At 41.2% G+C, this 26421-nt stretch overlaps 1 protein-coding gene across 1 annotated transcript; it reads right to left on the bottom strand.

Moving 5' to 3' along the window:
- Nucleotides 1-1320: 1320 nt before the first annotated feature.
- HORMAD2 (HORMA domain containing 2) lies at nucleotides 1321-26108 on the bottom strand. Its single transcript, XM_026076576.1, is given in 14 exon segments — nucleotides 1321-1373; nucleotides 2714-2819; nucleotides 11076-11140; nucleotides 12259-12367; nucleotides 13170-13423; nucleotides 14204-14355; nucleotides 17185-17252; nucleotides 18642-18668; nucleotides 19493-19513; nucleotides 20893-20929; nucleotides 21984-22047; nucleotides 23390-23534; nucleotides 24585-24673; nucleotides 26041-26108. Coding segments are annotated over 13 exon segments (1155 nt in total). The 5' UTR covers nucleotides 24639-24673; nucleotides 26041-26108.
- Between the last annotated feature and the right edge of the window lie 313 nt (nucleotides 26109-26421).

Below are 26421 nucleotides of genomic sequence, written 5' to 3'. Positions count from 1 at the left end.
GTTCAGACGTAATTTAGTTCACTAATTGCCAAGGGACCGTTACTAACGAATTGCTTCTGTTTTATGTCAGTAGTGAATCAGGTTGATGATGTGTAACATACATTAAGTCAGTTAATGAGTATTAACTAGAAATGTGACTGAAACACAAGAAAAAGGTTTTTTACCTTTAGCTAGCCAAGCAGAATTGCTAATAAATAAAAGGATATGTGTAAGTGGCTTGATGATTCCAATCTGCAGTGGAAAGACTTTTCTTAGAATCTGATGGTAACCACAAGCTTGTGGGAAAGAAAAATCAGACGCTTACTGTGGCAGTTCATCACAAGTTACTTTATTTCTAATCAAGCCTGAAATGAAAATGACTAAAAGTCATTACCGTAAAATAGCTGATTAGAAGCCAATGTGAACTGAGACAGTGAGTCTCTGGCCAGGGGTACAAGACCAAGACACTTTGCAGTAAACCAAGCTGTGGATTTACCTCATGGCAGCTGTGTGCACACTCTTACTATGCGGTAACACAAGATAGCTTACTTCACTTTCATTGTGGGACAAGACACTCGGCGTTTTCCACTGTGCACAAAGCAAGTTAACGTGCTAACTCGTTTGCACAGCCATAATCACAGCCTTGTTTGTCTTTCTCATACGTGCACAGCACAACAACAGGACAAGTCTTTGGGGGCAGGCAGGAGGCAGCGGGCTGGAGAAACACAGAGGTGAAACATTCTGGCAACACCAGGGCCATGCTTTCAGGTCAAGGCAGGTCCTGAGCTGTTGCTGTCCTGTGAAGAACGCAGGCCTCCAGTGGATGTGCAGGCATGAGAGCAAACATCATTACAAAATCTGGGCAGAGCAAAGATTTCTGGTTTGCTCTGGCATGTGAACAAACTGGCTTATTAGGCCACAGGTGCAAAAATGAGAACAGAGGACTGTAAGTGAGGATAAAATGGAGAATTCTCATGTTCTACCTGTTTTGTGAAATAGGCATCAAGCCACAAAACCTGCCAGACACTGCTGCAAGCTCAGGGATAGTCAGTGGTCTGTCTGCCTTGGGCCAAGTAAGCACAGCTGTGGTACTGTCATTTTAATTGCAATAAGTAACTCAGCCAGTTGCAAAATTCAATTGATCATTTAGGATTGTTCGACTTCAGAGTTATCTCTACCCAGTCAGCCAGTTCTAGTCTGGCTTCTGATTCTTTCTTTGATGACCAAGTAGAGTAAAAGCACAAGAAAGGCAAGAAATCAGCAGCTGGTTTAAATTGAGGTCAGCTAGTCAGGTAAGGTCAATCCACACCTCCAGGGGCTTTTATCCAGTCAAGCAAAGGTTCACAGTTTCAGCAGTGAAGAGGATCCCAAATGCCTGGAGCCAATCACAGGTGCTGCCACAGCAGAAGACATCATCATATTAATAGCAATAGGGAAGCTGGTATGTCCAGTGATGGGACTGGGGGCTGAGGATCTTCAAGGATGTGCCTTAGGCACTGTGGGTCTGATCCTCAGCAAGTGATCCCCACTGCCTTCTTTGCAGCTCTCTGACATACACCACAGAAGAAACACCTTACATCCAAAACCACAGCTGCTCTTCAAGCCCTATTCCTGCAATATCTTTGTTGCAACATCCCTGACATTTCAGATAGGCTACATTACTGGGCAAATTACTCTGTTGAATTCTAGCACTTGTACTTCCCCATCACTGTAGGATCTGAACACTTTAGACAATCGACACTGTGCTGGGAAGAGGGTGCATTTCATTACCTTCTTTGCAATTTCACATTTCAATATCTCTTTTGCTATCTGTGTAAAGTAATGGAAATGCTGTTCCCCGAACAACTTTTAAAAAATGTGTAAGACCAGTTAAGACCATTTTGCTCCTCTCACTCCAATAATATCCCTTAGGTCTTGACAGAGTGCCAGGCAATCTACATGACACAAAACACAGTGCTCTTGCTCCAAAGTATATCTAAATCCCTTATTTTATTGCTGTGGATGTCCTTACCTGTATTTGCAGTCATAAGGTACCTTTATTAAAACTAAGTTTTAAAAGTGCTGTATTTCAACATGATTTATATCATGTAACTGTCTAAGCCCCTTGGTACATGGTGCTTTAGAAATAAGCTGATAATATAGCCATAGCAACACTATTTGCAGAGTCAGAAAAAAACATTCAGCAACAGCAGAAAATGTGTATAGATTATTTTATCTCTGTGTTTAATATAGATAAAAACCCTTTTTTGAAAAAAATCTATGCTCCGGAAATAGTAGATAGGATGAAGTTAAGCACTGTCTAATGAATCATGAGACTTGTTGTTTGCAGGCATTAATACCTCAGAGTTTATCTTGAAATACTGCCATTAATATTGATGACATATTGGCAAAGGACTGTCCAGCCACAGAGGAGCAAATTCAGCCAGTTGGGTGTGTGTGTGTGTGTGTGTGTGTGTGTGTGAGAAAGAGAGAGAGAAAAAGAAGCACACAGACACCATTCGTATGGATTCATCAATTCTCAGCTTTAGAACATCGAACAAGTGCTGTTGAACTACATTGTTATGACGATACTATGTTTGCTGTCTCTTTGCAATCGAAAGTTCGCACTAGACAAATATGCAAAAATATATGTGGAATGTGGAGAGTTAAACATGAGAACAGAGTAAAAGTCTTTACTAGCGAGATGACAATGAGAACTCACACCTTCTAAAATGTATTGTGTGTCAGAACGAACATCATTTCCTGCCTTCCAGAAGCAGCTTGTCTGGTTCACTGACCTTCCTTTTCTTCTTGGGTCCTATTACCTCTTCCTGGCTAAATGCAAGGTTCAGGCAGCTTATCTGTAAGAACCATCAGAAACAGTGATCATTCTCACGGTACAGACTCCTGCTACACGAGTCCCTCAAAAATATTTAGGGGCCTATGAATTAGAAAGGGCTAAAAAAGACTGATATGTATGTTAGAATACACATGGATGAGTGGTGCAGCCAATTCAGGCACATCACAGATAGATGGACACCCAGATGAACAGAAGTGTTGGCTACCCCATTCAATTGACAAACTCACTTATTCTCATTATCACATGACATATTTGCATTTTTACAAAAACAGTCTCAGCTGCAGAGAGTGACCTGTGTTGCTGCCCTCCCAGCAAGGATAAAGCACATGGTCTGGCAAGGCAACCTGTTTTGCTCTGACTGGAACTAAACTAAAGGGACATTCCACGGCACACCACTTCAACTTTGCCTACAAAAGAAAGTTCATTTGGATTAAAGTAAGGTGAATAAAGAGGTAAATCAGTCCTAATAAAGTTCTTGTTCTAAAATAGGAGTACTTTATTCTGGTTTCACCGAAAACCAAGAGGAATCCTGTAACTGAAGCAGGGTAAATGCAAGGAGTTAATAACAAGCTATTCCGGAACACGTCTTGGATACAAGCACAAGGTCTCCAGATTGCAAAATGTGGTCATTATAGAACTCCCCACTCACGTCATCAAGGTTTCATTTCTATCTGCCCTTGGTATGAGGTTTTGGTAATCTCTACATAGCAATGGGCTTTCTAAAGCGTGAAATAACACTGATAATGATTAACAGCAAAATAGTTTGAAACAACCTCAGGTCTCCTCTCTATCAGGTTTCAAACTGTTTTTCTTCCCCTTTCCCTCTCTTCCCTCCTCTTCACTATGAGCAACACAACAATATTGGTTAACACAGAAAGTACAACTTCCTTTCAATAAAAACAGAAAAAAACAGAATGTGCCAAGGAGAGACAGGCAGGTTCTGCTTCATGTTGCAAATTCAATCTGACAAATCTTCTAATGCTGTCCAAGCCATATTTGCCTGAGGAAAGAGTGATGAGTGGATCTCTGTGTTAGAGCTCCTGACCTGATATCCAGCTGCTGAAACTGGCATTTTAGGCCCTTATTTACTTTCCTCTCCTTGGCATCGTTTTAACCGGTCTACTTCCTTTTCTGAAGTCAAGGGCACAGAGGGGAGAAACGTGGCATCCAAAAACTCTCCAGGGCTAACACAGCTGCAAGTTCTGTACGCTGCCCTGCTGGCCACACAAGAAAGCAAAAGTAATGATCCCCAATCTCTGGGCCCCAGTCACCTGAATAAGAAGACTCTCCTCCTATTTTAGTCTACACCACATAGCTAAAGCTAGTGCTTTTATTACCTCTGCTGAGGGACAGATCTTATGCAGCACAGCCAACTACCTGGTAAAGCAAAAACCAAGTAAAAAAGTAAAAAAAGTCCTGTCTTTACCAGGTAGTTGGCTGTGCTGCATAAGATCTGTCACCAAGTGATCTAGAAAAGCACTATTTGTATATTGAAGAGATGTTGTTAAACGTCAAATGCACAACGTATTTCACTGAAGTCAACATGTCCTGTCCTGCTCCTGCCAACTACCAGTTAATGCAAATTCACACAGAAACTCACAGCCAGGAACAGACCCCAAGTGCAACCTCCAGCTCCCATCCTTAACCACATGCTCAAGTTTCTTCCCCAGAACTGTGGCTCTAAATGGGATTATGTCAGATCCTATGCATGTTTATTTGCCTTTAACCAGAAAATAAACCTCTTAAACAATGTGGTGAAAAGCAGGAAATCCTTCGCATTGATTAAACACACAAATCAAAGCCTCCAGAAGTTGATTAGTTCCAATTATTCACATGTACTGGGATGCCTGCCTTAGAATAACTGATGGAAGAGCTTAGGCTACATGAATGTTGGTTTTTGTCTTACACAACCACTACAGGCCCTCGGCTTCGTGGAGGCCTGATCGAGCCACATGCTGTAAAAGTATGCAGGACCAGGCGTAGGGACAGTAGGTCCTAGTAAAGGGACAATACTGACAACAGGATGGGGGGACAAGTCCAGACCGAGTAGCAAAGTCAAAAACAGACCTTCTACCTCCCGACTCTCAGTCCAAGGCCTTGTCCTGGATCTAGGTCATACCATGAACACATACTGAGTTTGAAATTCCTGTGTTTTATGATATTGTGCTATGTGTAAAAAGGTAATTTTTGCTATAGAAATTTTCAGTGGAATTACAGCTAACTTGTGAATCATACAAGTGTTACTAATTTCTGGCATAAAACTAACAGGACAGCTGCACACTGTCTGGAGAAGATATCAGGCTAAAAATAGATTAGACTTAGATTAAAGCCTTCCCAAGACAGACTGGTGGATGAAATAGAATGAGCAGACCATAGCTATACTGCTATTCTTAGACAGGCAAAGTCAGGATCTAGTTTTGTGCTCTGCAGTTTTCTGTCCCGTGTCCCCACATATTCTGGCCAAAAATTCCCAGCATAAATTGAAGCAAATTCACAGCTCTCCTGACATGTGTTTTGCTTCCCATTCTATGCAGAAAAGCTAAAATAGCATAAGAGCATTTGACTGTGTCCCCTCTTTGTCCCTGGCCTGCCCCATGCTGAGGTTTGGCACTTTGCAAATCTTATGCCCTCAGCAGAGTTCCCTTTGTTGGGGACCTGGAGTTTTTAACTTGGTGAGGTACCTTGTAACTATCTTGACAAATGCACAAGCAAGTCCAGTCACCCAAAACAGAAGTATAAGGACAATAAGAATAAAAGATTTGACTGGTGAAATAAGGCAAACAGATCCTCAGCTGTCATGGTAGCAAACAGTACCTGCAGGGGATGTTTATCATCATCAGGAAACTTTAAAAATCAGAGAGAGAACCAGTGCATGATGCATCCTGTGATTTCAGCTGCAGCTAACATTGACTTAAAAGCACAGCAAACGCTTGCCACTTTCAAAAATCAAGCCAGTGGCTCTTTAAATTCAGTCCCCAAAATCTGAGGCATCCCTCATGAATGGCCTTTTCTGGCTGAAGGGCAATAATTCTTATCTACTCACTGACAGATTGCTGCTCCATGCTCACAAAACACAGCAAAATCAAGGTTCAGAAGGCTATTCTCAGTGGTGTCCAGCGAAAGGACAAGAGGAAATGGGCACAAATTGAAATACAAGAAATTCTGTTTAAACATAAGAAAAAACTTTTTTACTCTAAAGGTGATCAAATACTGGAACAGGTTGCCCAGGGAGGCTGTGGAGTCTCCATTCTTGGAGATATTCAAAACCTGACTGGACATGGTCCTGAGTAGCCTGCTCTAATCTACCCTGCTTTGAGCTCGTGGGTTGGACTAAATCATCTCCAGTGGTCCCTTCCAACCTCAGTGATGCTGTGATTCTGCAAAGGAGGCACAGAGGCTCCAACACAGGGCTCAGCACTGATCTCGTATCAATTTCCAGAAAAGGCACTGACATCAGTCGAATTAATCCTGATTTTCATCTGCACAAGTGGAGAAGAATCATGCTGGTTAGCATGAAAGCCAATTTATGCAGGTGGAAGAATGAAAGACACTCACTGTGGTGCTCCTGTGGAAACTTGCCACGTTTGTGTCCCCCAGTAAGCCGTGCCAGGACATCACTGACTACGAATAGACGTGTTGCTTTTCCATAGCTCACTGTTAAAATCTCTGACATTCAACGCAATTTCCTTTCAGCCAACTGGAAGTCTCACAGACCTGCTCTCTATCTCACTGTGTTTCGTGTAGTGTTTAGAGTACTAATCAAAAAATCAAAAATACCTGATGAAAAACATTCCAATCTCTCTGCTTAAAAACCTCCATCAGGGCCCTCAGTCAGACTGTGGGTTGTGTGCTAGCCATTCTGATTGCAGGACCACAACCTGATTTTCCAATATGCTTCCCGAAGCTGGAAGACTTCCCCTTATAAAGTTAAAGCATTGTCACTGAGGAGGTGAACAGCAATGGACACTCCTTCTGGCTACTAGGCTACTACCCAGCTTAGTCCCTCATGGGATATTAGATCTGCCAATCTTAATTATGAAGATTTCTCTAGAGGGGCTGGTTGCTAGCATGCACATTATGAACTTCACATAAAGGTAGGCAGTGCAGAAGCTTTGGGTAATCCCATGGATGTCTCTGGGGTAGCTGTCAGGGAATTAGAGGGCACAAGGGTTAAACCACTACATCCGAACAAGGGAATGAGCCTCACCTTTGAATGAAGAGATCACTAGGAAACTGTTTCCTATGCACTAGACAGGAATAACTCATGCAAGGGATGAATGGCCCCAAGATACAGCTAAGGATCTGATGTGAATTGAGAGAAGCCAGGAATTTCCTGACCTCACTGTCTCACTCCTCCCAGAATGGTCTGAGCTAACAGGAAGGAGAGAGGCAAGCTCATCTCTGAATCTTTCTCTCCTCATTGTTTGGGTCTGCGTAGCCTCAGCTGTGTTAGAGGAGAAAATGTTCTGGGAACTTCTCATCAGATACAGTTCTCTTGATAGACAGTTAGAGATAAACCTTTCTTTTTTTTCTTTTCTGCAAAAGTTCAAGATAATGACATTGCCACAGAAAAATGTTTTCCTATTGCTCTGCAAATGGCAGACTTCACCCTTCTACTGCTTTCTGTCATGGCAATTTCAAAAGCGGTTTGCCTGCAAAAAATCAGACAACAAAGGTCTTGATCCTTAAGCTGTTACCCTGCAGTTGGATTCACTTGCGCTGACCTTTACAGTCAGACAGAAGCTACATACAATAGCAAAGCTCAGCAAGGGCACAAGAGTCTCCGTCAGGATGATCATGGCCCTGGGCACCAACAGGATGCCGACTGCTGGCAAACGGGACAGATGATTCCCACAATGTGCTATCCATGAAAGACCGTGTTCACACTGGCTTCCATCCTTGACACAGTCTCTCAGAGGAAGAGGACATGGCCAGGTACTCAAGACACCTGCAATGGGGCTGGCTCTTTTGGGAGCACTAGCTGGAGGCCAGCCAAGTTGTCCTCTGAGGTCTAAAGCTGCATTGATTTACAACATTTAGGCATCTGAATCACTCCCTAGACATCTAACTTTTAGACAGCTGCAGTTAGAGAGAGCTAATCTGTATGCTAGGAGTATGTCTATACCAGACAGTGAATTGCTGTGCAGAGACCCCTGAGCTATCTTCCATTAAAAATGTTATGTCCACACAAGGACAAGTGTCAACGCACTTCCTTATGTCCCAAAGCAGTCTAGCAGCATAGGCATGGTCAGTCTAGCAGCATAAGCACAGTGTCTGGCCCTGGCTAAGGACGCCAGACACTTAGCAGGGATAACTGACTCGTGCTGTGCTGATGTTGCCATACCATTTCCAGCTCTGGCAAAGGCTAAGTCAGAGGCAATTCAGAGTTGTCTGTATTCTGCTTCACTGGGCAGTGTGACCATGCCCTAAGAGCCACCCCAGAACATCAGCTCACAGCTTGCTGCAGGAGATAAAATCTGCAGAGGCATCCCCATGGTCAGCTTTTACTCATCCTCTAGTACTATTTAATTCCAAACTCTTTCCATTGTAACATGTTTGCTTACATTTAGACAAAGCTGACAAAAATCACTTTGCAGGACAAAAACATTAAATGATTTACAAGAGGATAAAGGAGTATGCCAAAATCTTCACAAAGATATCTTCAGCTCAGTGCAGGACCCTATTCTCATCGGCAAACTTCCATAAAGTAAATCAGTGGACAGCAGTTCCCTATTTTACCCAGCTCTTCAGATTGCAACTCCTAGAATACCAGTGGAAACTAGCAGGACACATACAGATAGAATACTGGCCTAAATCCTTGGCTGATGCAATCAGAAAAACTCTACTGAAGTCAGCAGAGGTAGGCTAATTTACATGCTGGTGTCTAACTCTGGATGATTAAGTACAGAGATGCTTTGCTGGGAAAGGGCAATCTCTCATTTGATCCTAAGTATCATCAATCATTAGATTGCAGATAACAAGCAACTTGAGTACATGCAAATTTTTCTCCAATCTGAAAGGCCCTCTGTCAGAGTATCTCCATGGCCATTATTAAAGTCCAGTCACTGTTCTAACTGCACAGGAATGGCTCCTTCTCCTTTGGCAGATATGCATCCTTTGTTTCTCCCATGTCCTATAGATAAAAATAAGCCTTTAATACATTAATTCCTGCTTTTTCTGAAGAGCTACAGGTCAGGAAGAAAATGACCAATAAACTCAGTTCCAACAGTACAGTTTTTATTTTTGATGACCAAGAAGCCAGAAAGAATAAAGCAGTTCACTTCACACAAAGAGCAGTAACATGCTGGTCCAGACTTCCAAAAGCAGCTTGGGACTGTGGGTACCACATTTTTTGAGTTCAGCACTTTCTGAATATCAGATCAGCATACGGATCTCAAATTACTGGACACTCCAAATTGCTTTAGTTACTTTTGGAAATCTTGGCCTCAACATTTATGTTATGGCTTCAGAGAGCTTCTCTGAACACATTTACACAGTTAGAAAGCGGTATTGCTTTACTGTACTATAGTCTGGACATCAATAAAATGTTCTCATTCACAGTCCAAAAGGACTGCTTCTATCCATCTAACCTATATTTGACCCTGTTAGGTAACACCTAACTCAGGCTTCCCATCCACACTAGCCTGTCCTCATTTTTTAAGACAAACTTCACTCAACAGTTTGGCTTCCTGATTCAAGTGAAATACACAATGGTCATTTGTTTTACTTACTTCCTCAGAAAAGAAGGGAAAGTCCCTCTCATATGGAAAATAATGTTGAATTTTAATTAGCAATGGCTTTACCATGATGATCTGCATTTTTTAACTAGTAACCTGATTCAACTTTTTCCTAAATTGACCAAAATATTAGCCAACTTTTATGCTATGCTGGTTTAAAAAACAGTATCGAATCAATAGAGAAACCCTCTGCCATGCAGAGGGCTTGGATTTTTTTTTTTTTTTTTTTTTTTTTTTAAGTCTTTGGAAGCATACAATGGATAAAGTGACTCTTCCGTTTGTCAGTAACTAATACTGTTTCCACCACCTTCAGAAACTCTCACTATTGCTACCATATTCTAATGAAATTCACATGCTGCAGAAGGGAGGTATCTGCTGCTCTGATTATAATCATGACAGACCCAAAAGAATGTCAGAGCATGATTCAGTGAGACAACCATGAGTTACAAACAAAAAAGGCTCCTGTTTTCACACAGACGACAGAATAAACAATGATCAGAAGGAAACTGGAGGATGTGACAAAAAAAAAATGTGGTTAAAGTTTGAAAAATACCAGCTTGGGCACAGAAGTTCATTTCTAAGATCCACAGTCAAGGCAAATACTTCAGAGATGCCTTTTGAATGACACGTTAAGTTGCAGTCTCCAGTTGCTGTCTGGGTTAGACACCCCAGGATTCTTTTCAACAGAAGCAGGGAAAATTTTAGTAGGAGTTTCCTACTCTCATTAACTTATCCTGTAAAGATGTAATTTCTGAACATCCAAGCTCACAAGATTTTCAACTAATGTGAATGGGAACGGGATCAAGTAGCAACAGGATTCTGAGATTTGCCCTGTCACTGAACAAACCTCTGCAAAAGCCCATGAATTTGAGCTCAGATTCTGACTCAGGGTTTGGCCTGGACAGTCTCAGGATGGAATTAATCTCACATAACTTTATTTATCTAAAATTACATGTCTGGTCCATGCTAGTTTTCTGGGTTGCCCCAGTAACCACTGAAACAAGATCAACAYCTCCAGGGGACGAGTCTTCCTATCCTGGTAGCCAAAAAGGGGTCAGATCCAATCATACCTGTGCCTCGCACGTAAAGATAGTCTGGAAGCATGAGAGGAGAGGTGAAGACTATTTTAGGCAACAGATGTAACACAGCCCTCAATGCTTACACGGGTGGTGATTTCAGAACCCTAATCCAAAAAGGCATACAGGTAAATTAGCTTGGTTGTGCCAATGATTAAATTTAGTTTGCATGCGTTATTCACAAGCATCAACTCCAGAGAACAGTACAGAACTCTTGTACTGGATGTAAGAAGTAATTTGACCATGGAAAGTTTCTTCCTAAATGCTTTCGGTTTATGCTTATGCCCCTATGCCATGACATTTTGTAGCCTTTATGTATTTTGGTACTGTGCAATAAATCTATGAATGTTATTTGAATCTTGTGATGTCCTAGATGACATAATATCTCATGGCAATGAATTCTACTTTACCTGGAGTATCTTAGAGCCACTACAACTTGCTCACCTGTGGAGATGCCCTTGAGCAACACATTTTGCCTGTCTCCTTTATTCTCGTCTTCTCCTCTCCACCTATAATCCAAACATCATATCAAAAATAGCTCTAAAGTTAAAATCTTATATTTAATTGAAACAAAATCCAGAAACATGAGTGAATCACTGTAGCAATATCTCATCCCTAATTTGAAATTATATCACCTTTGTTCTCAGAAAGTGCTAACACTAGCATTTTATATGTAATATATATATAATATACATATATTTATATATTTTATACAGGAATTTCAGAACAATATCTGAACATGCAGCACATGAACTTGCAGCAACACTTATCCATTAAGTTGATATTTTAACTCAATTTTTAGCCTGGTTTCCTAAGAAAACATGGCTTATGACAGTACACACTTTGTGTGTGTGTCTGCGTGTGTGCGTATGGGGGAAGGAAGGGAGCTGTCCCCTGACTGATAACTATTGACCTAATTGGGTGGTTTTAACCAAATTTGATGGGGATTGCAAAGTGCCTAAGAGTTTCATGAAAGCAGGCAAGGCTTTAGGGAGAGAGATCGCATAGTGGGATCTATACCTGTAGCGGAAAACGTGGCAATATGAGCTCACTCCTTATTAGACATCAGATAATCTGCAGGAGAAAGACCTGAAAAGGTGACTCCATAGGTATACCAGCTTCTTTATTCCACAGCTTGGCGATCCCAGGAATGCTATTTACCATTTTGTCACTAGATGGTATTGTTCCACAGGCTATATTTGAGCCTCAAAGGTCAAACGTAACATGGCATATCAGAAGCTAGATTTATTGAAGTGACAGAGAGAATGCTTTCTTCATGTATGTTTATGTTCGTTGTCATATATAAATGGCATTAGCAAAAATCAGATTGTAACAGCTAAAGGTAAAGAGCTTTGGTAAAAATGTAGATAGTGTAACTCAGTACTGATGAACTATACATTTCCTTCATATCAGAAAAAAATGGCAAGATAAAGAGGTGTAAAATTATTGACAAAAAATTGAATGTATCTGTTAACAAACCAAACATATACAAGAGGCCCTTTATCATAGTTCAATCTGATCTGATACAAAGTTAAAACAGCCTGACAAATTCTGTTCATCCATTTCAAAATATTATGCTAGGATGTTATGAGCACAAACTCCTTCACTTTCGAAACTGGGCCTTTACCTGTATCCTGAAGACAAAAAGAAGATGCTTCAGTTTTCCAGCCTGGATGCATGTCACTTTTGTCCTCTCCATGCTCACTTGAATCTGCTCTGGCAGGGAGAGGGTTGCTCTGTAAAGCAAATGACGCTTCCTCTGAATAGCCTAACCTAAAAAACATGCCTAAGTGGTAAACCCATGAACTCAGCACTAACAGGAATGAGATTTTCAAGACTCCTCAGCTCCCAGGTCTTTCTATACCCAAGCCTACAGAAGTCTTTCAGGAGAGAAATTTACTGAGAAAATTCAGAAAATTCTGACCTAAATGGCTTCCTATCTTGAGGAGTCAGTTATGCTGTGGTTTGTTCCCTGGCACTGACCACCTAAAATATAATTTTCAGGTCTGAGCTACTGGTCCAAGCTCCCTCTCTATCATTTTGAAGTAAGACACCACCAGGGGAAAATTCATTCAAGCCTAACTTGATGTCTAAAGAAATGATCTTAACTGCATGCTAGAGATGCCTCCTCTACTAAGCACAGAGGGGGGCTAGAGAATTGTTTAGACATGATGTTTAGATGGCTAAAGGTAAGTGGAAGGAATCCCACCTAAATACACAGCGGAATGCCGCTTAGCCCAGAGAAACGCCAAGTGGAAATACAACATCCCTTGCAATTGTCTCCATTTTGTGCATGTCCGTGTATAAGCGTGCATGTACGTTGTGTCTCTCTCTGTACAATCGCTGCCCCCTTCTGGGGAGAACATACTTGACTCAGTAAGTCAGTGGAAATGCTGGGATGAAATTCATTTTATGTTTACGGATTTCCAGCCTCAGCATTCAATATGATAATTCAATAGATAAATTCAATAGATATCTATCTATTCAATAGATAAACTCTATTGCTCCAGTAAGAACTGAATGGAGCTATCTCTATACCTTGGGACTCCCCTCCTCTTCCTCTTCATCACAGTCTACCCCTTGATGGGAGATCTCAGTAGGGCCATTCTTCTGGATCAGCCTGCTTTCAACTGTCCCCATTCTTTTGTTTTCAGTTGTTACTCTCACTTTCATGATGTGGAATCCAGTGGAGACTGACCCCACTTTCAGGTTGACAGGATCACCATCAAAGAGCAGATTACCAGGGCAGCCATCTTCCTTAAAGCCAGGGGGCTGGTAATCATCAGGAGTTACTACACAGGGAAGAAGAACCCACTGTTGCCAGAGAAAACAAGTTCCATGTCTCTTTAATCTCCATAAAGGACAAGTTTATACCTAGCTCAAGTAATGAGGCCAGATACTAAAAATATTCTGGTTTTGGGGGAGGAAGAGGGAGAATGCAAAGGAAATTTTTACTAAAACAGATGGAGAATGCTCCATGTCTTTGTGGGGCTGTTATTTGGAAATGTGCTACAGTTTACTGATCTTGTAAAGAGCTGCCTGTCTAGTGTTCAAAAGCTCAAGGGTTCCAGAGAGTCTCAAGGTCAAAGACTCCAGTATCTCTTAAGGAAAGGCTGGAAATTCTAGACTACAGACTGTTAAGCAAGAAGTCAAATCATATCTCATAATGACCCCTGTTTAGATTGAAAAAAAGAACTGAGCACATGTGGTCAAGAGCCTCAAGGAATTAATGAAGTTAGGATGTTAAGATAGCATTAATGTTCTCAACTTGCTGGAGTAAAACCCATCTAACACAGTATGCCTGTTCCTCAAACTACAATGAAAGAGGGTATCTCCTTTTCACACTGCATGCCTGTACTTACACAGATGTTGAACCCTTTCTTAAAAAGCATCTGCCGCCCCAGTTTGTCAGAAGGCAATACTATATTTCACACCATTTCTCACTGCATCAGCTAATACATTCTACCATTTCACCTTTCTATGTTTTATTTATTTTTACAGGGGCTTGGATTTATCATAGGGACCGATGGAAGGCAAAGTTTTCCCCACAGCATACTCTGTTCTCCACCTACCATCATTGTAATAGAGGAGTTTCATGGTCAGGGTAATGTCATTGGGAAGCGGCCCGAGGTTTTGCATTAACAGGTACAGTTTACGGATCAGCAGACTGCTGGCTTTTTTAACCTCCTCACTGCACACCCCATTCACAAAGTTCATTTTGTTGCTAGAAAAGAATAACATAGTTGTTCGAAAAAAAGACTAACAGAACTGTTTTCCCCAGTCATGAATATTCAAGACCTAATTACAAATATAGAGCACCCACTGAATTGTCTGAAACCAAAAAAAGCAAAAAAAGGTACAATGCCTTTATGCAACTTCTAGATAAACAGGGAAGTGAAACAGACTCCAGTGATGGGGTGGCATCAGCAAAACAACAGCTCTAAACTAAGAGGCATGGTATTTACATTTGAACAGACATTGTAGCTGCGGCAATGTACCCCATTATACAAGCGTCATGACTCACTTGTTTAAACATGATTAAATTGGATCAAAAGGACCATAAAACAAGTGCTTTTCACCTAAACAATTTGAGGAATGAGAGGAATGGGGTGAAAAGCCCATATAAAGCCAATTCATCACAGTGGCTGTTTTCAAGTCCATTTTGCAGTTTTAAAGGAAGTGAATTGCATGTTCTCACTTCAATTCCATATAAGAAAAACTGGTTCAGAAGCACATTTTTCAAAAGTGACTAAGGGGCATTCCTCTCACCTCCTTCACCCATCCAAATGTCAGCTGGCTAGTCTAAGCAAGCAGTCTAGACTGAGATAAACGTACAACAGAGGTGGGATGAATCGCCCTCTGGAGGAGTTTGTTTCTCTTGACTACTGAGGGAAATGAGATGAGCAGCTTAGACCATACAGCTAACTTTCAACAGTAGAAGCTGGACTAGATGAATCACTAAGTGACTAAAGAGCCTGAACTTCATCGACTTTCAATGAAAAGAGGCCTTAAAAATGTAGCTCCTCCATCACAAAAATGTCTTTGAAAAGCCACTGGCAGGTGGATGATACAATATACAGGCTGGATGGACTCTAACACAGTCATCCCAAGTGATTCTCCCAATAAGCAACCTAAGACAGCAGAAACAGAATCCTAGGGCTGAATATGACTAAGTCACTGAAGGAACAACTTCATTAAGATTGATTTGCTCTTCTAGCTGAAGCTTTTAGGCTCATCATGAAAACTGAGTGGCTGCTGAACAGCTTGTGTTCACAGAGTAATAGGTTATAGTTTGGTAGACTCCATACTGCCAACAGCAAAACTCTTTGCTGAACCCACTGTGCTATTAAATGAAATTCTGTATGTTCAGAAATGGAGGAGAACTGCTGGTACATCAAGTGAGAGGACCGATGCTGGTTAACAACTAGGTCAGAGTAATGAGAAGAAACTAGAAATTTTTTTTGATACATCATCTTTGCAAGTCTTGGGAGCAGTGGGATGGGGATGGTAGGAGAAACAGTATATGCAGAAAAAGAGATGACACTTCCCTCTCCGAAGGACTGGGATCTATGGTGAGGAACTCCTCAAAAAAAATAAAATAAAATAAAATAATCAATCTATAAAGCAGAAATCTTCCAGGAGAAGATTTCCCTTTACCATGCAGACATGAGGATGTAGACAAACAAAACACAAAAAAGTGGAATGATTAACTCCAAGTTTTCATGTGGCAATAAGCCTTGCAGGTATATAAAAGCAGTTTTATCAAATGAAGGCGCTGATGCCAGTGATGACACAATCCTCTGATCAGCAGTACCAATGCCAGAATGTCAGTTCACTAATGACTGCAGGTACATGCATGATCCTGCAGCAGCAGTGTCAGTCACTGAGGAAACCAAACAGAGCCCCAGCTAAGATGGCAGAGCCCATTCTTGGTTGGTACTAGGGACATCAAGGGATGCTGAGTTCCTTTTGGAGACTGTTGTTATTTCTAGGAGCAAATGACTGATCTGAATAAGGTGGATCAAAAAAATCAAAATATTCAAGAGTCATATATTATCTTTCAGATCCCAAAGCTCTTCTCTTTCCCTCAGTGTAGTAAGGACACTTGAAAGCAGCTTCAAAGCTGTAATAGAGAGTACGGTCAACAGGACACCCCAGACTCAGATACAATCCACACGTATTTTCCAAAAAGAAAATCATTTTGATGGGTACAATGAACTATTTGGATGTGTTCAGAGAAAGAGCAGCAAATGGCACACTACAGAGGAGTGTTACAGAGAAGTAGTTTCCTGATGAGCACTAAAGGCAGCAGAGCTCTCTGTGCTGTACAGACAGGTTCTCAGGCCCAAAGATCCATCTTTCACCAATGACAAGTGCAGAAGCAAACTAAAAACTGGCTAATTGTTTTTCTTTGCTTTGGTTATACCCAATGGCCATTGGTAATATTTATTTTAAACTACACAGGATTGAGGCTTACTAAACAGAGCTTTAAAGTATATAAAAGGTATAGAGAGCCAGAAAGATGCAAAGAGCTGCAGCTTCTGGCCACACCGTTTGCAGCTTCAATTCAGACATGGCTGGCTGAAGATCTCCCAGCTCACCCACACAAGACCAGTACAGCAGAATATGGGTATGCAAACGCTCAAGGAAAAAATTCCTGGGTGTGAGATTTTGGCAAAAGTGGTCAAACATGGAAAAGCTTCTTTTGAAAGCACAAGGCTCTCTTAACAAACTCAAAGAACATTAACTATTAGTTGAGACAGCAGCAAACTCAACTGTGCCAGTTTCTGCATCACTACACTGATTAGGCACAATTTCTATAAATTGTCCTTAATTCAGTTCTGATCTACTGTAAATTTCTTACTGTGCTATGTAATGGCATTTCTATTCATCAGCTCAGGAGTTCATATCCTGTAGAGTGAATGTCCTCAAGTCTGATGATATTTAAAGCTGCTTAGTGACTCAGACAGCTACGTGCTATAATCATAAATTCAAGTTTCAATAAAACATAGTTTTCACAGTGCAAATCTGAAAAATAAATCCTGACCATTACCTGATGATGTCCATCTGGGGCCCGTCCTTTTTGTACTTGAATTTGAACTGATACAGTTCAGTCACTGTCTAGAGATTTCACAAGAAGAACAGAAAAAAAAGAAGCAGGTCTCTTTCATTAACAAGTGTAAAGGATGTGTATTGAACTTAGGAGCATCTATCCTTTCTCAGCTTTCGCAGATCATAGCACATGACTAAAGTTTTAACTCAATTATTGCTTGCACAGCTTTTGGCAAATTTCCTTAACAAATACAACTTACCTAGCACTGAAAGAATCATGAAAAAATTACAAACTTCCTGCTTCCTCCTTCCACTTCCTCTGTGGGCTTCACTCCCTTACCTAAACTTCTAATGAGGCACTGGGGCCAGCTAATGATCACGATGAACATGTCCTCCCTTACTAAAAGGAAAAACGTAAGGCTTCATGGGTGGTGCAGCGCTACAGGGAAGCCTGGCCTGGAGTCCTGTACAGAGACAAGGGCCTGAAGGACAGTTCTTACTAGCAAATACAATATTTCATAGTCAAAATATTGTAAGTTTCTAAATTTCACAGAAATCTCAGAGTTTTCCGGGAGAGAAAGAAAATTCTAAATGATTTTCCATTTAAAGGGAAAGGATTTGCTATGACTTTAGAGAAGAAAGTAATTAGGAAGACTAATTCAACACAAGAGAAAGGATAGAACACAGTCCAATTCCATGCCTATAATTCACTTTTTTCAGAGCCAATGAGGTCAATTAGTAGGAGCTGAGCTCTTACTTCTCCAAGTCTCCTTTGCAAATCCCAGCCTCAGTAGCCATATTTATGAGCTAAATTCTTTTGCTCTTTCCCCAGATGCTGAAGTAGGAAGCAGTAGAATCATAATTAGGTAAGCAAAGATTCTGCAGCTGTTCTCTGTATCTGCTCTGTGAAGACAGAATGGATGCAGAACCTCCGCTTATATATTGCACTAGCTAGACTGTCTTCCACAGGCTAGATGTAGACAAAATAGTAGAGACAGAAACACAGTGGAGAAGGATGCTGAAAGGCTAAGCACATGCACTATGCGACATATACACCCCAGTCCTGAAGTGCTTCATAAATTCTGTCCTAAACCTCCCTGCACCAAAAGCAAGCTCCACTTAACAGTGCTGTTAAAAAGATGGTTCATAAAAGAATGATTTTGAACTTTCCATTTCTTCTCTTCAGAAAAGAAACAAAATCTTGAACATGCCCATTAGCTGCCTGTTAACATCCCTGTCTGAGGCCCAAGATGGGCCCACAGCCTAGTGCCCAGTAGGAGTGTTTGATCACAGGCCAGCTCCCTGAATTGCCATTCATGAGTGAAAGCAGAAGAAGAGAAACAGGGTCACCAAGCAGCTATGTCAGGGTAGAATGTAAGCCTACAAGTCTATTCTGAATACAAATCTACTCACCCATGCCTTCTGTTGCCTCAAAGATTAATTAAAACTCTTTCTTACCTCCGGTTCCTTGGGATTGGTGTAAATCTGTTACAAGAAAGCACAGTGAGTGCATTCTCTCCTTGGTTAACATGAACCAGTGAGAAGAAGTGATTAAACAATGCTATTTTCATCTTACAACAGAGATTGTACTATCTGTTACATGCCATCAGAAAAAGGAATGGCTGAGAAATAGCCTTCCTCTATCAGCAGTCAATACTTACCACTTCAAAGAAAGGTAGAAGACACTCACCTGTGCAATTGTGAAGGAATGAGGTGAATTCCCATCCCAATCCTCACAGGCAGCTCTTCATGCCTGAGATTTAACTACCCAGATTATGGCTCCCATACACAGAATACCTATCGGTGCTTTACGAAGCACCAGGGCAAAAGACTGACAATGCAGTTGCTAATGTGTGGCTTCTTCAATATCAAAGACCCCAGGAACAACTTGCCCAAAACCTGAGGGCTGAAGAATTTGCTACAGAACTTCCTCAATGATGCCAGCAAGCAGATTAATACAGAGGACTTTTATGGAGAGGGAAATAGAGAGGACACATAGCTTCCTTCTTCCAAGGATGGAGGCAAGAGTCTGCAGGAAGCAATGATGTGAAGCACATGAGAGTGCTTCTAAGAGGTTAAGAATGCTACAAGACCTCAGAGTCAGAAGTCTAACATACTCAGAAAATGTTCTCACACAGCCTAGGAAGTTCATATTTACCATATTTAAGAAAGGTCACTGCTCCATTAAAAAAACACACACATTTTGACTTCTCTTTAAAAAAGACACAAATTGGATGACACAACCTTGGCTCCATTATCTCTTTCAAGCACTGTGGAGGTACAAAAAAGCCTTGTATTCATTTACTTACTGCTAGGACAGCAATATGTAACTAAGGAGAAAGAAGAAACAAAACACAAAGTCAAAATTAACCTCAGTGGCAAGGGGAAAAAAAAGACATATCAAAATCTGTCTACATACAGTGAAGGAATAGATACATTCAACAAACCACGAGTCAAAAAACATCTTTATACAGATCCTTTATAGAACTGCATCAGCAACACCTAGTGGCCAGTTTGCTCAGCTTTACATGCAGTTTTGTAAGAAAATATAAAACAGCTGCATGCTCACACTTACCTCTTGTGACTATTTCTAACAATCTCCAGAGGCCAATTTAAAACTATTTTACAACAGCACCTATCCTTATTGAAGACTAATGTAAGAGCCCTTCTGGTAGCACAAATCTCATTATGATGAATCTCACTTCCCTGCATCCTCCCCATTCCCTCTCAATTACCTATGGGTGTTCAATTTTGGCTCTCAGGTATGAAACTCAGCAAAAGTATGTAATTTACACTCTAGCAAGAAACTATACTTGGGACTACTCTTGAAAACAATCACAGAATAACCTCCACTAAATATCTCGTTTTTTCCTTAGCCATTGTCAAATAACAATTGATTTATGTCTCTCAGAAATAGCGGAAGACTAAATCCCTCCTAGAACTGCCAGCGAGCAATAACCTGAGTTCACAACATTTCAAATTATCTCATCTAGAGTGACAGTCGTACTGATGTGTAAGAGCCCATCTGATCAGCAGTGCTGAAACTAACAACACTTCATCTGATCTAGATGAGAGTCGGTTTGATGAACAGTGCTGACAGAGAAGACAACAATCAGTACTTTTTCCTCTACAGAGCAGTTTTTGTGTGAGAATCAGCAAGGAATATGATTGCTTACTGATTCTGTCCTGAAACTGGCTACATACATCATTTGATGAAATGCAGAAAAAGAATAAAATCTGAACTCAGGAGGGAAAGCTAAGAGGGTTAAAGAGGATGAGAAAATGAAAAGAAGGGCAATGACTAAGGGAAAGGAGATGAAGGAAATCAGAAGCATGAAAGAACCCATCTCAAGGAAAAAGGCATGGAGATCAAGATATGTGCTCCAACTGGCAGTGCCTCTATCCAGACATTAAAGAATGCAAACGCAGAACACAACTAAGGGGAATCCCTTTCAGGCTGCAAATCAGTTCATTCACTGTGTAGGCAAGTCTAGAGAACAACAGCAGCCAAGATTTGGGCTCAGGGAATATGAACCCAAATCTCATATGTATGAGCTCAGGGCAGGCTCTTTCCCCTAAACCACAGTTGTAAATGTGTTTCGTGTGCACGCAAGATTACTGCAAAATACAAAGCAGGAATGGAAATATAATTTTGTCTGTATTTTATAAGAAATCAGAAACTCCATTAAAAAACATGAAACAAACTTACATACTTCTTCTCCAAAGCATCAAAACAACCTTGAATCCTGCCAGGAAAAAGCATGTTAATATTAACCAGCAATATTTATCTCCTGATCTGTAAACACAAACCCATCAGGTAGAGTTTAAAGTGCACATTTTCTGGAATTGAGACTACAAAGCTAGTAACATCTTGGGCTTGTATAGTCCTTTCCAGGTCAATCATCAAGAAGTCACTATTTTCCCTTCTGCATTTGTGCATTGTTTATACACCTAAGACCATATCCCGTCAGCCTAGAGCCCACTTAAATCCCAAAAAGGATCCAAGGCCAGCCAGTTGGCTCTAAGTGGCTCTCTGCTCAGTGCTCTCTTTCAGCTCTCCAATCGCTCTTCCCATTGACTACGTAGAGAGCTTGACAGAAACTTCAGTCTGAACAGCCTTATGTGTCTGGCCTTGCAAATATTTATCTGATGCATTTTTCACAGCTGTGGGCCTTCTCATGGTAGTAAATATTACATGAGGTAGAAATGGTCAGATATTTACTCTTAGAGTCAATGGATTTGCACCTGGGTGTTTCCCGGGCACAGCAATGTCAGACAGTAACAAAGCAATATAAGCGCTATCTACTTTAGAAAACCGCTGTCTACGCTTCTTGTTGGGAATATGCTAACTTTCTGAAATACATTTTAATTATCACACAAGAAAGCTGTGATATCCTTAGGTACACAATTTCCAGGGAGATAAAATACTGTACATAATAAAAAACATGTTACAAGAATCACACACACAAAAAAATAGAAAATACTAAACAAAAACAGAACCAATCTCAAGATTTTATTTACTCTCTCCCTACCTACACTGCTTGTGTGTGCGCTGGGGCCTGACCATGACCTCACTAAAGTTAACGCTTAACAGACCTTGAACTCACATGATCTTTGTCAGCTAAATATGTCTTGCTCACGTACAGGGCCAAGCATCCACATTGCAGCAGTGGGAGTTGCACTGGCATATCCAATTGCACTACTGGGCACAATGTTTTCAAATTAAGGAAGAAGAATGTGAGGGGTAGATGTCTTGCTATTCAGCACAATCTTGTCTTAGTTTCACTGTTACTCACTTACCACTTGACTATCTGCAATGATCCCAGACAGCTTTTATCTTCTCGGAGAATTTTTAGACAGAGGTCTGCAAAACCAAATTTAGCACATACTTAAAATCCTTATCACAGTTATTGGGCAAACACTGAAACTAAGCCAGTCATCCTCCCTTTTTTGGATAAAATGCTTTATCTGGAAGTTCTTCCTGAGCGGAAATGGTGGTTTTCCACTGGGTCCCAGGTGGGCTGACACAGGCTTATTGCTGCATTTGAAAATGTCAAAGATTTTCCTCAGTTGCTCTGGGCTCTCCCAGAGAAAGTGCTAGAGTTATGGCTTAATTTCAAAATGCCAGCAACTTCCGTTCTTTTCTCCCCCTCCCTTCTCCATTCCCATTCATTCTGGCGTTTCCTAACAACACCTCTCACTTCTGCATTCAGTCTTCACCAACATCCATATGAGGTAAAGACTGTACTTAGAATAAACAATTTCTGTAAGTTTTTCCATTGGATTCCTTCTATTTTCAGATATTCAGAACTGCAAGTGGAAAACCCCTCCTGCAACTGATACAGCTTCCAAACGAAGAGATGATTTAATGACACCTTAGGATCCAAGCAACGAGCGCTCAAAGGCCTGAACAGGCCAGATGTTAACGTTCTTGCTCAAAAAGGCACTTGAAAGACCTGAAATGTGATTAGAAAGACTAATGGCCTTTCAGCTTAGGTGATCAAAAGCCAAGCTGAGAGCACAGGATATCTCAAATAAGCTCACAATGTATATGTGACCAGGTTTCGGGATAACTAACTGCCTCAGCAAAAACATGGAAACGGATTGGAATGCATGGAGACACTTCACACCCCACTAATGCATCTCAAATGAACATAAAGATGCAGAAAGCGTCATTAATTCTTGTGATCCTATGACAACAGAATCTTAATCTTAGAATAACTTTCTTTTTTTCTTAAAGCATTGACTCTCAAGCAAGATACTCAGTTTTCAAGGAAAAAAAGATTTAAAAAATCTGCTCTTGGTCTCTCAAAGAAAGCTGAAAATGTGAAAAATGACGGCTCAAAAATTCAAAGGAAAATAAAACATAGCAATCAAAAATATATTTTTTAAAACTACTGATTTTTAACTCAGTCTACTGACTCTGGGGCCTGATGCATAGGATTGGCAACAGAGAAATGATTATAAACCACTAGAAACACTAACAGAAAAGCCATGAGTTGCCAATAGCTTCAGGTTGTCTCCCATGCTTTCTCTCTGATGCGGAAGCATTGTCCACTTCAAGAGTTGGAGAAGACCCGTTAGCAGTCTTCCTACAATAAACTGAATTATACATATGTGAGCATCTGGCAGCTAATCTGTAAAGCAAGGTGTTGCTAAAAAATAGCAAGTGGGAACAAGAATTCAGCAAAAACTGAAAATATTACCATCTAAATAGCGAGTTCCATATGAACTCTCTGGGAACAACCCTCTCAGGTATGTTATACAGGATACAGAGATAGCCAGAAGTCTTTTCACCAGCACCACAGACTGCTGCTCAGTAGTAATTTTGTTGGGGAACAACACTGATTCCTGGAAAAAAAAGGGCAAAGTCAAAAATAGTACTGGTGTTAGTTCAGTACAGGGATCATACTTAGCAATGACTCTCATCAGGTAGAAAGAAAGAATAACTTAAAGAAGTAATTTTAACATTTCCCTGGTCTTCATATAATATACAGAGAGGATTCACGTCTAACATGGGTGGGATTAAATATTTTAAGGTTAGTTATCAAAGGATCTCACAAGATTTACTCAGATCCAGGCTGCTTTGGTCCCTCCCTCGCCCACTGTCACAGCAGTACGTTCCCACCCCCTCCACTGCACTAATACAGGCACCTGTTGGAAAACCACCCATACAAAAAAAAGTATATAGTTTTCTGCCAGCTTAGCTCTACAAAGTTAATTGGAGTCAAGCAAGGGCCACAACTGGGGCAGTGTTCACCGTTATGCCAAAGCCTGTTGCCTGCCACAGCTTTGCCTAGAGCTATTAGCATGGTGTTACAGGTACGAAAGAACTACCGCAACAGTGTCACTGGCACAGACAAAAAAATGCTTCTGAGAATTGGTGGTAAGAAGAAAAAGCACTGTGCTAGACAGAAGCTGCAAACCTCAACAGCTTTGACATCTGACAGCAGACTTGGCCTGCTGACACCATACACAGACTTAGTTTCCACAGTGATTTTAACACAGAATTGTACACAGTACCTGCTACAACCTGAAACAATTAACCATGTTGAAGACTGTGGTTACTCTAAGTACTAAACACTGTGTGATTTTAACAGGAAAAATCTCAGTGGAAAGCATATTAAATTTAGTTTCTTTAGCAATTCATTGTTTTTGTTCCTGCTCATAAGGCTCTGTGCACACCTAACGAGACCTCATTTATTTTTTCAAATACACGTCAAAGCCACATGTCACATGCCGTATCTTCCCGGATTCATTAAGCTGGAAATACCTGCTTTTTCATCCAGCTAAGGGCAGCACAGCCAACAGAAAGTGTTCTCAGCCCACAGGGCACAGACACGTCAGGCCCCAGCACTGAGCACTATGATAGTCAGCACCATCGCATTTCAGGCTCTTTACCTTGGAGGATTTATTCTTTTGCCTAGTCTGTAAAAGCTGGTGAGTGGCCATCATATATCGAAGAGTTGCCTTCCACTTGCAGTTAAAACCTGCAGAAAAACAGACGTGAGACACCTGGAAAACACACAGTCATTGAAATTTCTCATCTCCCTTAAAGTAAGAACCAGACTCTTCAGTCCTATTCAGGTCTAAAAGCCAGTTGTCAGGCAGGAAAAGCTAAACCAAAGTAAAGCAAGGATACTCTGTGGTACTGTCTGAAGGTCTGCAGGGCGATAAAAATCTATTCACGGGTAAATGATCAGTAGTGTTTGAAATTCAGGGCCACATCTGAACTTGGTGTCAACTGGTGCCACTTTAGAATGCATTTTTCATATTCCAAACCACAAATGCTACCTCCTACAACTACTAGAAAGCGTGAAGGGGGAATGAGAAAGAACTGGAAGTCTGCCAACGGGAGCCAGTATTTTAGCAAGGGTAAGCAGGATATACACTAACATCAATCTTGGCCAGAATAAAGGAATGATTCTACTGAGACACCTTGAAAGAAAAAGTGAGAAGCCCATATTGTTTTAATGAAAGCAGGCCTTGTTAAACAAACCTGGATTAAAGAGGAAAATTTCTTCCCAAGATTAGAAACCTGATTGATAAAGGCAATGATGTGGACATTACCTTTTTTTGCACTTTGGCAAGGTGCTTGATTTAGTCTGACATCTTGATTAAAAACTTCCATTAGATGGAATTAGCAAGGCACACATTAACTGCTTTGAAAAATGGCTCAACGACAGATCTCAACATGTAGTTGCTAATGGGGAGGCGTTAATGAATAGAAACATCACAAACAGGTCCCCAAAGGAGCGCCTCCTTGTCCAAAGCTAGTCAATATTTCTATCAACAATTAAAAGCATAAAATAAACGTGGTGGATTGATTTAAATAATGATCTCATGCACCGAACAGAGAACGCTTATCGGAACAGTCAATTTAACCTTGTTTTGTATTTGTATGCTTTTAGCTTTTTTTTCCCATGAAAATCTCATTTCCATTTGTTGGCAGTCATTAAAACATGTTGATTGGAACATGTTGACAGCTTCTACGCTAAATTTAGTACTTCATTTAGTAATGAGGATACATTATAGCTATAAAAGCATATTTAAACAAATGTGCAGTACTAGATTTTTAATATTTATATGTTAAATATTTTAGGAAGTTTTTTTTTTTTTTTACTCATGATTGGCTATGCACTCTTTGGACGGGGCTGGAATGCAAGTAAAAGAAAGACATTATTCTAAAATGAGGTTATTAGACAATTTGAAGGGCCAGAAAGCTATGAAAATATGCTTTCCACACACGCTACATTTAAAATTGGTTTAATATCCAAGGAAAACGTTATCCAGGCTGAGCTGAGCTGACTGTTTCCTGTACACGGTTTCTTTAAAGGCTTCGGAAGCGCCATCTCACCTTTGCCAAACGCGTCGCTGCTCGTGGACGGCGAGGGAGGAGGCGCGGGCGCCCCCGCGCTGGGGCTGACGCCGGGGCGCCGCTAACGGAGCGGAGCGGTGCGGAGCGGAGCGGAGCGGGAGCGGCCCCGGCCCCGCTGCCGCCGCCGCCTCGCCGCGCAGCCCCGCTCGCAAATAACCTCCGCGGGCTTCACGGGCTGCCGCGGGCTCCGACGAAAGCTGACACCGTCYCGACTGCGAAGTTAAAGGCTTTTTCTTTTAAAGTTGACGTTCAGCCCCAGCGAGGCCCCAGCCCTGGCCCGTCCCTGCCCTCACCCACCGGCACCCCGGGGCCGGCCGCCTCCCGCCGCCCGCGCGGGTCCCCGAGCCGCGGAGCGAGGAC

The sequence above is a fragment of the Apteryx rowi genome, unplaced genomic scaffold (assembly GCF_003343035.1).
Source record: "Apteryx rowi isolate R43461 unplaced genomic scaffold, aptRow1 scaffold_434, whole genome shotgun sequence".
Taxonomy (NCBI): domain Eukaryota; kingdom Metazoa; phylum Chordata; class Aves; order Apterygiformes; family Apterygidae; genus Apteryx; species Apteryx rowi.
The sequence above is the reverse complement of the archived record's forward strand: the minus strand, read 5'-3'. Positions and strand labels throughout refer to the sequence as shown.